Below are 12,565 nucleotides of genomic sequence, written 5' to 3'. Positions count from 1 at the left end.
ATTTTTTATGCTCTGCGAACAAAATTGCATTCAATGATGATACATTTATCGAGTGGGACCAATAATGAATGGAAAGGACTTTTATTATATAAGTCTTAATTAATGACTTAAACAATTTTTCTCACACATAATTGTTATTAAAAAACTTTTATAATTCTTACGAAAATTTGGTTGGCTTTTTTAAAACTCCGCCATGAAATAATCATTATTCTGTGTCTCTGGCTGAAACAGTTCCTTTCGAAACCCAGCTCTCCCCATTTCATCCTGCAAAAATTTTTATTATTTTTAATATCAGCTTAAGTGCCCGTGTTAGTATTCGTCCTAAGGTTTGTGCTTCGCATTGTCTTCGTCTTCGAACCTGTGTATTTGTTAGCTAAATTTGACTTTTCAATTGTAGGTGGCAATGCTCGTAAATTTGACTTTTCAATTGTAGGTGGCAATGCCATTTTGATTGATGTCCATATTGTAGTAACTAATTTAACCTATTGTATATTTTCAATTTAACTTTTTTAAACATCTGGCAACACTGTTCAAAATAGCTTCAAACTAAAACCTGGTAAAAATCCTTTTCGTCTAACACCCGAATTTTTATACATAAATTCACTAACTATCTTAATTCAAGTTGAATTGATTTTTTTTAACCAGTGGCAACCCTCCTACATGTAGTTTTGAAACAAAGTTTTTTTACAGCTTTTTTGAGCCTTTGATATTGTGGTAATTAATTTTATCTATGTAACACATTGGACTTAGCTTTGTAAACAGTGGGTAACGATTTCCACCAGTCTACCAAACAACTTTAGTTTTCCAAAAAACACTGTTCTTCCGTATTTACGCGCATTTTCGCACCATAGACTTTGTATTCACCGCTTTTTGGTTTCATTTAAATTTCTAAAAGTTTTTCTTTTACTCTACTATTTACTCTGGTTTTATGTTTTTATGAAATTCCGCTTTTCTGCGTAAAGTTTTCTTTTTGTGCGTTTGTTGTTTTTGTTATTTAAATTTTTTTATTTTCAATAATGTTGCATTCATCGCCTTCAGCTTTTGCTGCCTGTGCCTCATCCGTTGGCAGCTTCTTCTTCTTCTTCTTTGCATCAGCTGCATCTTTTCGTCCCCCTTCTGTTTTGCCAGCCTTGCATGGCATTTGACCTCATTTCGGTCGCAGAGCAACCAACGCGCAGCTAAATTGTTTGTGAACTCATCTTTTTGAGTTGAACGTAGTTGAATTTTCCAAGCGGCGACAACGGAGGTGGCCACAAAAGTGTTCGTGCAGATGGTAATTTGCAGATGCATACCTGAGGGAATGGCTGCATAAAAAAACATATTTATATACATACATATGTACATACCACGCTTAGTGGTACGACTGCCACCACCAAGTGACCAGCGACAAAGATGAATGTTGCTGCCCGAAAACGCTTGTTACTAGCGCGTTGGTTATTTGAAGCTGCTCACTGCTGGTTGCTGGTTGCTAGTTGCTCCGTTGATTGGCTCACTTCTTTCAAATGGAGCATTTCGCCTTTTTCGGTGGTTCACATTGGAATATAGCCGCATATCTTTTGGTGGATATTTTAAAAAGCAGCAAAGTTGCGTGGCAAAAAAAAACTATGAATACGACTACCAGGAAAAAAAGCGCATTCAGTGGTGGGCGCTTGTAAATGCGCTTGCTGCCACTTTTTCATTCGACACGCGGCGTATTTACTTTGAATTTGAGCACTTTGTAAATGAAAGAAAAAAAGGAGTATCGTTTTGTTTTTTTTTTTGCAAGGGATAATATGGGATAAATTGTACTCGTACAATATGCTTTGTACTATAGTTTTCAATTCAATTTCCACGCTTGCGTTTTTGGACCAGCAGCAGCTGCTGTGCTTAAATGGATAAGCCTCCGCCTTGTGAATGCATACGAAATGATTGTCAGCTGATATGCATCTACTATGTATGCAAATGTATGCATTTCTGTGTCTGCTTACTACGCCTCTCCATACTTGACCCTATTCGGGTGCAACGGTGCGTATACGTAATTCATGGCAACAATCGTTGACCCTTTGAAGCTTCTGCTCGATTCCACACGCAAACACACCTAGTACCATGCTACAAATGTAACCTTTGCTCATGTACGGTGACCATTCGTACCGATTTTGGCAGGGCAGTACGAATTTTGAGAAAATTGTGCCGCTGAATATTTTTTTAATATTTTAATAAAAGAATAACAAACATTTTTTGAGCAAGGAAAAGTAGCCAAAATTTGCTAAAATAACTTTTCCCTACTTATACAGTCTTGTGTGTATACATGTTTGCGATTATTTTTTTTAAGTTTTTCTCTTTGCTTTTGTTTTAAATGAAAGTGTATTAAAAAATGTTATTCTAAAACAAAATTGTATGCTCGGATGCGATGCTTTAAAACTGTCCCGAGTTTTGTCTGGTCACCGTACCCATAAGCCGCGATGTAGTCGATAAATTGCGGCTGGGTCTGTTATTCGCAAACACCAAAGGCAGCATCTCCGTACAATTAACAAGCAATAGCTTTAGCCGGTAACTGAATAATCCATGTATCTATCTACAAAGGTAGTTGTGGTTATGTGTAAGCACATATGTATGCATAAATGCATACACATACGCATACGCCATATTAGTTGTAACGAGCTCCATTGTGTAGTCGAAATTGTGGCGTAGGTGTGGACGGTTTTGTCAACTGTACGTATACGCGTACAAAGTAGTTCCATTGCCATACAAGCTAATCGCGGGTTAATAATCGCATATTGTGGCATTACTTGCTGACTGTAGGCGAACGAAATTTCATATACTTAGCATGCGTAAATGTCATAGCACTGTGCATGAAATTTCCACTTTTTTGAACAATCGATACATCTATCGGGTAAAATCCATTTGAGCTTACTGAATTCCATACTGAATTCAATGGTGTTAATTATTCATATGTAAGCAGAAAAATTGTAACTCTTTGTATAAATCCAGCAAAAAAATTTAGTTTCCAGGGACGGAAAATCTACACATTAATACGCTAACGAAAACCCATACGAATCTATTCCTCCCTACTGCTCCTATGTTTCTCAACCGATTTGAATTATTCTTTTGTTCGAAAGGTGTTCCAAAGAGGAGTTGCGCATTTTGTTACTTGTTGTTTTTTTTTTAATTTTTACCAAAAAATCAACAAGTTGAAATTATCGTAAAACAATTTTAATCATAATCACGTATTTGTGTTCGTACATCCTACTGCAATTTACAATGATTTTTATTTTTCGAATTTAATCAATAAAGATTAAAAATAATAATTAATATTTGAGTTTTGTTTTACTTCCATTCTTCTATTGGTCTTTTTTTAAGTGTTATTCTTTAACCATTTATTAGCAAGTTTTTGTTAAATTAATACCATGTGCATACACTCAAGAAGCATTTGCATTTCCGTTGAATTTGGCAATTTACTCTCAACCATATAACCGCCGCTAAAGAAATTTCACTTCAAAAATATTAAAAATCACTGCGATTCTTTAGCGACTTAAAACTTGCACATTTTAAGAAAAGGCAATAGCTTAGTTTTTATGCACACGGCCCATGGTGTTTGTTATATAATGAGTTAGACTTTTACGGAAAAATAATAAAAATTAAATAAACAAAATAGTTAATAATAGCCAAAATTGATCACTTAATCAGCTGATAACAAGTGTACATCAAAAGTATGTATGTATATCTGTAGGTATGGTCATTTAAAAATTTTAAGTTGCTAAAAAATTGCTTGCATGCAATTATGCCAAAGATTCTTCATCCCCATAATATTATGCAACCTTTGCGCCACTATTTGGCTGTTTACTTGTCCCATCTTCCTGCTTCCTTAGCTTGCGCTGCTTTGAAAGCTCTGCTCGATTTTTTTATTTTTTTTTTGGTGCGATTATAAAAAATGGATTTTACTGCAATGAAAGCGAGCGCTTTTATTTATTTCTATTTATGCATGTTTCTTTTTTCCATACTTTGATTGCTTGTTTTGCTTATATTCTTAGCTGCACATACACATTTACCATTTGTATATTTTCATCATAATCTACAATAACAAAATCCCCAATTTATTTTCACTTAAGCTGCATACAACAACACAAATGCAAACCAACAAAAAACGCATGCCTTCCAATTTTGTCTGCCTCCACTTGAGCGGAAGTGTAAGAAAAGCCTGTATAAGCGGCCTTAAGCGGCATAAGCGTTGCGAAACGGCTGAAGATGAAGAAGAAGAAGAAAAAGGTGAAGTAATATAACTACTATCTACTTTCTATTCACTCGTATCTGCCTGGTGGCATTCTGCATGCAAATTATGTAGACAACTTCTGTTCAGTGCCTCAAAATATGCATTATTAACTTGAAAAAGCTCTTTTTTGTGCTTTGGTTTTAAGATTTCATTTTTGTGAATGCATTTGCCATGCACAAGTGACTTGCTGATTCAAAAGCAGCTAAGTGGCGGGCGTCGAACTTTAGCATGTTAAAGTAAAGGTCTTTCGAGTTCTTAAAGCAGCAGCGGTTCGGTGGGCATGTGGGGATGTACTTAAAAATAAATATATATGTGTTTATGTGGAAAGAAAAAGTTAACTGAAAACTGCAATGCAAAGAATAAAAGGTAAAGTGATAACTTTGACGGTTGCATGCACATTAGGGTGGTAAAAAAAAAAAAAAAATTAAGTCGGAATTTTAATGCTACCACACCCTAGCATTGTTCCGCATCGAAAAAATATACCCCTATTTTTTATTTTAGAATTAACAAAAATATTTAGATTGCTACCAAAGTTTGCGATGTATTTTCAATGGGAAATAAAGAACTTTTTGCAGAATGGTATAGAATTCTTGAAAATCCATTCTCTTCGGGAGACTTCCATTAACAATACCCATTTGTCTATTTAACAATTTTGTAATAATAAAGACTTTTTATTGGCCCCTCCATTGCATCTTATGAGGTTTTTGGCGGACCTTAAAAATATAGTTACCATAAAAAAGTGGTTAAATAAACAATTGGGTATTATTTCTGGAAATCTTCTAAAAAGAAGCGGGGTTTCCTGATCGAAAAAGATTGATTTTCAAAAATTCTATATCGAAATTCTACGAAAAGTCCTTTTTTCCCATATAAAATACATGGAAAACTTTGAGCGCCCTCTAAATATTTTTTGATTTCAAAATTAAAAATGGGAGTATATTTTTCATCATACAAATGAAATATGAGAATACATTTATGACAGGGGGGCTCAGATGCATTAATATTTTAAACTTTAAAGGAATTGAAAAGGTAAAAAATAAGTAAATAACATGGAATGAAGTGCGGAAAAAGTAGATAGAATCGGCCTGATTATGGCAACTTAACTTAACTTAACGGAACGTAGAACTCAGAAAACCAAAATGAAACAGATTCGACGTGGCATTAAGTTACGTTAAGTTTCGGCAAGATGTAGAAGAAATTGACGACCAAGTCGAACCGGGCATACTATATGTTTGTAATTACTTTTTTAAATCGTCAGATTAAGAAAACCCCTCTAGATAATCGTCAGATTATGGAACAGCACGACCAGGGCATCGAGGTGAAACTTCTGTTTGGAATTCCGACGCGCTCAAGTAAATCCAATTAGCGTTTGTTTTGCATCTTCAAGAAGGCGCCACGAGCTTTCATCACATCGAAATCGTCAAACCTACTTAACAGCCTTTATGAATATCTGATGCGTTCGAGTAAACTTTTTTTTCACCCATTTCTAACCCTTCCGTAAAAATGGTCATAGTTAAAAAGCACTAACCATTTTTTAATCAATTTGATTCCATCGCAATTTCAGTGGATTGGCACAGCCCTGATGCTAAAAAATTAATAAAAATCTGTTCACATTTTGCTTAATTTAATTAGCGGCTAATGCATTTATCAAATGTGGATATAATATGGTAGGGATTATTACATCTCTATAAATTGAAAAGAAAATACAGGTATTAAAATCTATTCCAATACAATATAAATGAATGCCATGAATTTTGTCAATAGAATTTTTCTCTGAGAAGAAGACACTCCTTTGTTTTAATTTAGAACCACAATTAAAATCAGATTTTAGTTTATCTTGTTCCGTTCCCGGCAATTTAGCAAGATATATATTCAGTAACCCGAAGAAATCACTGTTATTGGTTTTCTCTCTTTCCTTAAGACCTTGTGATGATGACATAGATTATAGAAAGTCCAACCGAACGAAAAAAATTTTAATGAGCTTCAACTAAAAATTTTTCGTTGCGCCTGGACTTTCAGTATTAAGGAAAGAGAGAAAACGATAAATAGTGATTTCTTTGGCCCGTGGGCCCATTTGAAATTGGGGAAAAATTAGTATTTTGACATAGAAAATGTGAACTTGGGTTATGCCATTCACAGTATTTTTGCACAGAACACCTTTTCGCATTGGCGGCCTCAGGCCGTGCTTAGAAAAAATACCCCCCTCATCAGCCCGACTCCGAACCACCAAACCGAATTTATTAATAAATTAATGCTCGGAATTTCGTAATATTTGTTTTAGATTAAATTTTGATCCTTTGACACGTGTATGTTAAAATTTTTTGATTCGTGTCACGATACAACAACCCAAAAAATTGTACAAAAAACCGACCCGTACCAAAATTACTTACTTGGTTCTCCAGCTTTCCAAGCTATGCTATGTTAGCTAACAGCAAATGTCGAGTATGTGTAAATTTAGGCAAATTAAAAATTGTCCAAATAAGTTTCACCAAAAAAATTTATAAGTTTTCGCTCAACATAAATATAAAGGCGAATAAATAAATACACTATAAAAAAAAAGACTCCCAGCATGCTGCTAAATGGTCAGAGTCTCTGAGGGTATTGCTATCAAAAGAAGCTCGTATCAAGGGAATAGAGTGCAATAGGCCTGTACTATGTAGTACTCTCGCTGTTAAGGGCTGATTAGCTATTCTTGTTTTTGAGAACCTGGAAAGTTTTTCCCTTTTTGACCCAATTTACTCTACCCTTTTCACTCTATTTTTGCTTACAAAACTTAATTATTATGTGCTTGATTGCGGCACAAATCGCGAAACAATTACGTAACAAAATGAGAATAAGAGCCAAAATTGAAATAATAAAAGTAAAAAATATGCAAAAAATGCAAATATTTGTAGTATAGCGAAAAAGAAAGCAAAAATCATTGCTGAGAGGAAACTAAATGGAAAGTGATTGCATTTGCGGCAGAAATGTCACATTACAAAAATATGAGAAAAAAAACAGCAAATAACGGCATAACAAAGAAGCCAAGGTAGAAGAATAAAGATTCACAAAAAAAAAAAAAAACAAAAATCAGTCGACAGAATGTCGCATGAAAATGTCATTGCCCATTCGTTACGTTTCATTTCACTAAGTGACACAAAAGTGCATACAAAGAGATGAGCAAAAAATACGTGAAAACATAAAAATTGCAGAAAACCGACAATGCAGCACAAAAGGTTAAACCTGCCCACACATAAAGTAGGAATGCACACGCACACATCCATGTCTTCATACCATTATGCATTACATAGCTTCATAAGTATGTATGTAGAGTGAAGTAATGCCAAAAATCAACAGTAATTCCTAGCTACTAAAAACTTGCACTTTATTATAATAAAATTGATTGGGCTACAAATTTGCATACTCAAAAATATTCTAAATAATGTGATTAAAAAGTTGAAAATTTTCATGAAAATTTGCTGAATTTTCGCGAGTTTTGCAGAAAGTTTAGGAATTATATTTTTATGTTTTTCGTTGTAGAATGAACCATATTTTTATACGAAATTAACGGAACGGATCGAAAGATTTGATGGCACAAGCTAGTTTCTCATTGTTCACAATATCTGAAACCTCTTCTATAACAACACGAGGCCGATTTGTCATTCGATTATTGCCAGTTTGGTCTGTGCTGCCTGGAAAGTGTGTGTCTATTATGGCTATAAATTCCGGGATCCCGGCCTTTTTTAGGTGCCGAAAGTCCCGGGATTCTTGGCAAATAATCCCGGGAATTTCGGGATTTGTAATTTGCACTGATGGCAATAATCAAAATTCCTTTTCTTGACCAGTATTGCCAATATTTCTTTTTTTTTGTTTAATAATTAATATCTTTTTATAATGTCCAGCTCATTATACATATAACACCACGCGATAGTAAATTTTAAACACAAATATCAATATATTCGCGAAACAGGGGCCAAATATAGTAAAATTGCGTTTTTAGTTTTTCACTCTGATGTCAGTAATTCAAAAAATATTTAAAAAATTCAGTGAAATGTGCTTAGAGAAGAAGTATGGGTATCAAATTAAAGAGAAAATTCTGCAGAATTTAATCAGATACAGAGATTTTTTGGTGGATAAGGACTGATAGGTATTGAAAATGTCCTTTTAAAATTTTTTCCTTGAAATTTCGCAATATTTGTTTTTGAAAAAATTATAAGTTAAGGACTTATATGTATAAACTTGATAACATCCTCGAATTTCGTCTTTCTAACTTTATCAGCTTAAAAAATTACCTGTTCTTCCTTGTGAATACAGAAACTTTAAATTTTTTTAAATTCTAAAGAAATTTCCTCTTTCATTTGGTACCCATATTTATACCTTTCATGAGCATGGTATTCTAGCTTTGTTCCGATGTTTTTATGTACCAGAACAAGAAGAGATAGACCCACTAAAACGTACACTTAATCAGAACGTCGAGCTGAGTCGATCTGGCCATGTCCGTCTGTTCGTCTGTCTGTTCGTCCGTCTGTTTGTATGCAATCTAGTCACTCGCGATATCCGGATGAAATTTGCTAAGTGGGTGTATTTTTATAATGTATAAATCATCTGTCCGGAAACCGGAAAAATCGGACCACTATAACATATAGCTCCCATACAACTGATTGTTCAGATATGAGATTTTTTATTTATGCAGCTAGGAACATGAAATTTCGCCCCACTTTCACCCATTATCAATAGATTACTTACAGTGAAAATTACAAAGATCGGATGACTATAACCTATAGGCTCCATACAACTGATTGCTCAGATATGTGGTTTTAAAACACTATATATTTTAAAGTTTCAAGTCTCCAAAAATGGAGTTTTATTTCAAAGGAAAACTGTGTAAAATAAACGAATAAAATTAGTTTACCGAACCGCAAAATCAGCAGAAAGTGTCTATCCAACAAATAAAATAAACGCAAATTATCCAATCAGCTGCCCACATTCCATATTTGCAGCTATTTCTTATTCTTCGCAAACTCTACTCCTTTCTTGATATTCTCCTTCAGCTCAGGTATCAATTCATTCATCCAATCCATTTCAAAGTTAGTCATTTCTGGTAAACCTAAATTCTTATCAATACCTTTTTTACCCAGTTTGAGTGGTGTTGCGAAGAATGCGCATTCGGTGGCAACCGATTCCACATATGAACACTCAATTGGGTCACCTAGGCCCGAAAGACCCAGCAGCAGTGAACTAGTGAATTTAGCTACCGAATGCGCAATCACCAGTGAGGCGGGGGCGCGATCGCCCTTCGCTTTTGCCACCTCTTCCTCAGCATTGCGCACTTTCTTGACTATGGGAAGTGCATCATTCTCATCTTCGAGCTTAAAATGTGGCTTGCATTGTGACAGTATTGGAAGTATGGTACACTTTGAACAGCCACCAATAACCGGCACATCTACTCGGGCGGGATCTACTTGCAAGACATCGCCCATAAAGTAGCGCGTGCGCACCACATGCGGCGTGCTTACGCCAAACAAGTGATTTGGATCGTAGACATTTTTCTGAAAATCGAGAGGATAATTATTTTAGTATTTTATATATTTTTTCAGTTCGATCTAACAAACCGTTTTCAGTATTTCCGCTGCTAACGGTACAAGTGAGTTGATTGGACTAGTAACGATGGCGATCAGCGCTTTAGGGCAAGTTTCAGCAATCTTCGGCATTATTTCGACAATAATGCCGGCATTCTTTTTGAAAAGTTCATCATCCGACATGCCCTTCTTGCGCGGCAGCCCAGCAACGATTATTACCACATCAGCGCCTTGGTGAGACCAAAAAAAGAGATTCATATAATTTTATTATATTAATCATAATAAGCTCTTCAAATGTTTGTTGCCTACACTCCAAAGCTTTTTGTATATTCTCTATTTTATCATAGCCCGCCACTAGGGAATTGGTGTCTACATGCAAGATATCCATAGCCACGCCCGCCGCTAATTTGATATCGTAGAGCGCGAGACCGGTAACGCGGCTATCTCGTTTCAGCAGCAGCGATAGCGGTTGACCCACATTGCCAGCGGCGCCGATAACACAAACGCGGCTCTTGGTCTGCCAATTGGCAAAATTTTTGTTAATTCTAATAAGTAAAAGCAGAATGGTACTCGTATTCTTACGATTTGTGTGGTGGAAAATCGGCGTGCGACTCTGGGAAGTGAGCTTAGAAGAAGATACGTCTGCCGCAGCATCTTTTATTTTGCTTTTGATTATTTTGGTTAATTTAATAAATAGTTTAATTGTTTTTTATTTGCTTCAGAAATTGACTGACTTCAGTTAAAGGAACTTCAAATATTACTTTGTTTAAAAATGTATTTTGAAAAGCTATAGCGTGTATTTATCCTATTAAATGGACAGATAACTTAAATGTGACTATTAACCTTTGTATTTTCAAGTAAAGGATAACTGTCGAGGAAATTAATTGTATCAAGGCTTTGAAATCGCAGGTAAAGGCTCTAACATTTCATCGTCCTCAAGCTTCAAAACCCAAAAACCGAAATAAGAACAATACAGTCGAGAACTTTCTCAATGGGAATTATATCTGAACAAATCAACCCTGTGGAACGTTCCCAAAGTGAACAAATTGCGAACAATACTTTCGGAAACATTTCTAAGAGACCAAAATGGGAACAAAAGTCTCCGGAACGCTTTGGAAAGGAAATATGGGGTAACAAAAGGTTAAGGAACTTTCTACCGAATACCAATTTGGGGACTAAAGTCTCAGGAACTAAAATTTATCAGAAAAGAACTGAAAGATAGTTATGCAAATTAAGTAAAAGACAGACTTAAGACACGAATTTTTTTGTTTTTTTTTTTTTGTTTTTGCACAGTTAGTGAATAATTCTGACATAAAGGGACAGTTCAGCCTAATTATAAACGATCTGCAAGTTGAAATGATCCAAATTTCCTCTGGCCTAGAATTAACAATCATATGGTTCTCACTGCATTGATTTTTCATCTGCGTATACAGACGGCCCTCTCATTCTTAACGTTATGTTCTCAAAACTTTTGTTCTCGTTTTTTATCTCAAGCAGAACTTTTCTCAGACTTTGTTCTTATTTGATCCTCCTTGAAAACCTGCTCGATACTTTTGTTCTCATTTTCTTCTTTAGCAGAACTTTCCTCAGACTTTTGTTCTCATATGATTCGCCTTGAAAACCTTCTTGTTCACGTCTTGTTCTCATTGGAAACGTTCCCGAAAGTTTTGTTCTCATTCTGTTCTTCTTAAGTATGTCCGCGAGAGTTTTGTTTGCATTTTGTTCTTTACGGATAATTTCACGAACCTTTTTTTCTCATTTTGTTCTCGTTCGTACAGCTCTCAATACTCTTGTTCTGGAAATTTTTCTTGGTCCCTGTACAATACCAGCAACTTGTATACTAAAACCGGTGAAAAGTCAGATATATCAACTTTGGATAAAAGTACATATATTTAAACAAATTACTCCTTCAGCTATATAAACGATCAGTCAGTTGACAGCCATAAAGATACCCACCGCTTTATGAACTTTGGTGGGTGCGATGTTAAAAACTTTGGTTTGGAGAAGATAATAATGCCCCAAGATGTTTCAGTCTGCAAGTCATAATACGTGGCCAGGTATATAGGTTATGATCTGAGGTTTCCTCCACCAGTCCACAAAACTCGCAGTCCGTGTCTACAGAAAGCCCCATTTTATTTAAATGGTACCTTGACTGGCAGTGCCTTTTGAGATAGCCCGGCTAAGTTCAGGAAGTCTTTCGGTTTTCCTCGCGGAAGGAGTTATGAATTTGTTTACTCTTCTCATTCCTTTTGACTTCCGCTAGTAGGCAATAAACTGAAATTCCTCCCAGCTCCATAGTAGTTCTGAGGTGCATCCTTAATATATGCTGCCGTAAGGATTGGGACCATGCAAGCGCACTTAGGCTCCATGTTTAGCGAGATAGTCAGCCCTTTCGTTGCATTCAAACCCTTCAGGTCCAGGGACGCCTCACAATGTATCTCTATTGTGGGCACTAGGCGGTTCCAAAGAGTTTTACAACTTTCCACAAGCTTTGATGTCATTCTAAATGAGCCTAAGGCCTTGAATGCTGCCAGACTATCCAACATAATAGTTATTATGGCCTGATTTGTCCTGCTGCGAAGACATTCGCGAACACAGACTTCGATTGCGAAGAATTTTCCCTGGAATATGGTTAGGTAAGAGCTATGGTGTTCCATTATTCGCCTTTTCCCAAAACCGGCTTTCGAGTTACTCGAAAAATTGCAATTAAAAAAAAAACCGAATATATATAAAAATACCGGTTGAAACCGGTTTGGAAAAA

At 35.6% G+C, this 12,565-nt stretch overlaps 1 protein-coding gene across 1 annotated transcript; it reads right to left on the bottom strand.

Annotated features, from left to right (window-relative positions):
• Window positions 1-9,225: 9,225 nt before the first annotated feature.
• On the bottom strand, window positions 9,226-10,458 carry LOC108378326 (malate dehydrogenase, mitochondrial-like). Its single transcript, XM_017634621.1, has 4 exons — window positions 10,387-10,458; window positions 10,114-10,321; window positions 9,838-10,034; window positions 9,226-9,774 (listed from the first exon to the last, which is right to left on the bottom strand). The coding sequence occupies exons 1-4, from the start codon at window positions 10,456-10,458 to the stop codon at window positions 9,226-9,228; spliced, it is 1,026 nt and encodes a 341-aa protein (XP_017490110.1).
• Between the last annotated feature and the right edge of the window lie 2,107 nt (window positions 10,459-12,565).

The sequence above is a fragment of the Rhagoletis zephyria genome, unplaced genomic scaffold (genome assembly GCF_001687245.7).
Source record: "Rhagoletis zephyria isolate East Lansing unplaced genomic scaffold, Rhagoletis_zephyria_1.1 Rzeph_scaffold_13852, whole genome shotgun sequence".
Taxonomy (NCBI): domain Eukaryota; kingdom Metazoa; phylum Arthropoda; class Insecta; order Diptera; family Tephritidae; genus Rhagoletis; species Rhagoletis zephyria.
The sequence above is the reverse complement of the archived record's forward strand: the minus strand, read 5'-3'. Positions and strand labels throughout refer to the sequence as shown.

What these genes read in the sequence shown, in the direction of transcription:
- LOC108378326 (XM_017634621.1), bottom strand. Translation starts at nt 10,458, where the DNA reads ATGCTGCGGCAGACGTATCTTCTTCTAAGCTCACTTCCCAGAGTCGCA. An exon ending in GATTTTCCACCACACAAATC is followed by an intron (nt 10,322 to 10,386) that starts GTAAGAATACGA and finishes GCCAATTGGCAG; the next exon opens with ACCAAGAGCCGCGTTTGTGT. An exon ending in TATACAAAAAGCTTTGGAGT is followed by an intron (nt 10,035 to 10,113) that starts GTAGGCAACAAA and finishes GGTCTCACCAAG; the next exon opens with GCGCTGATGTGGTAATAATC.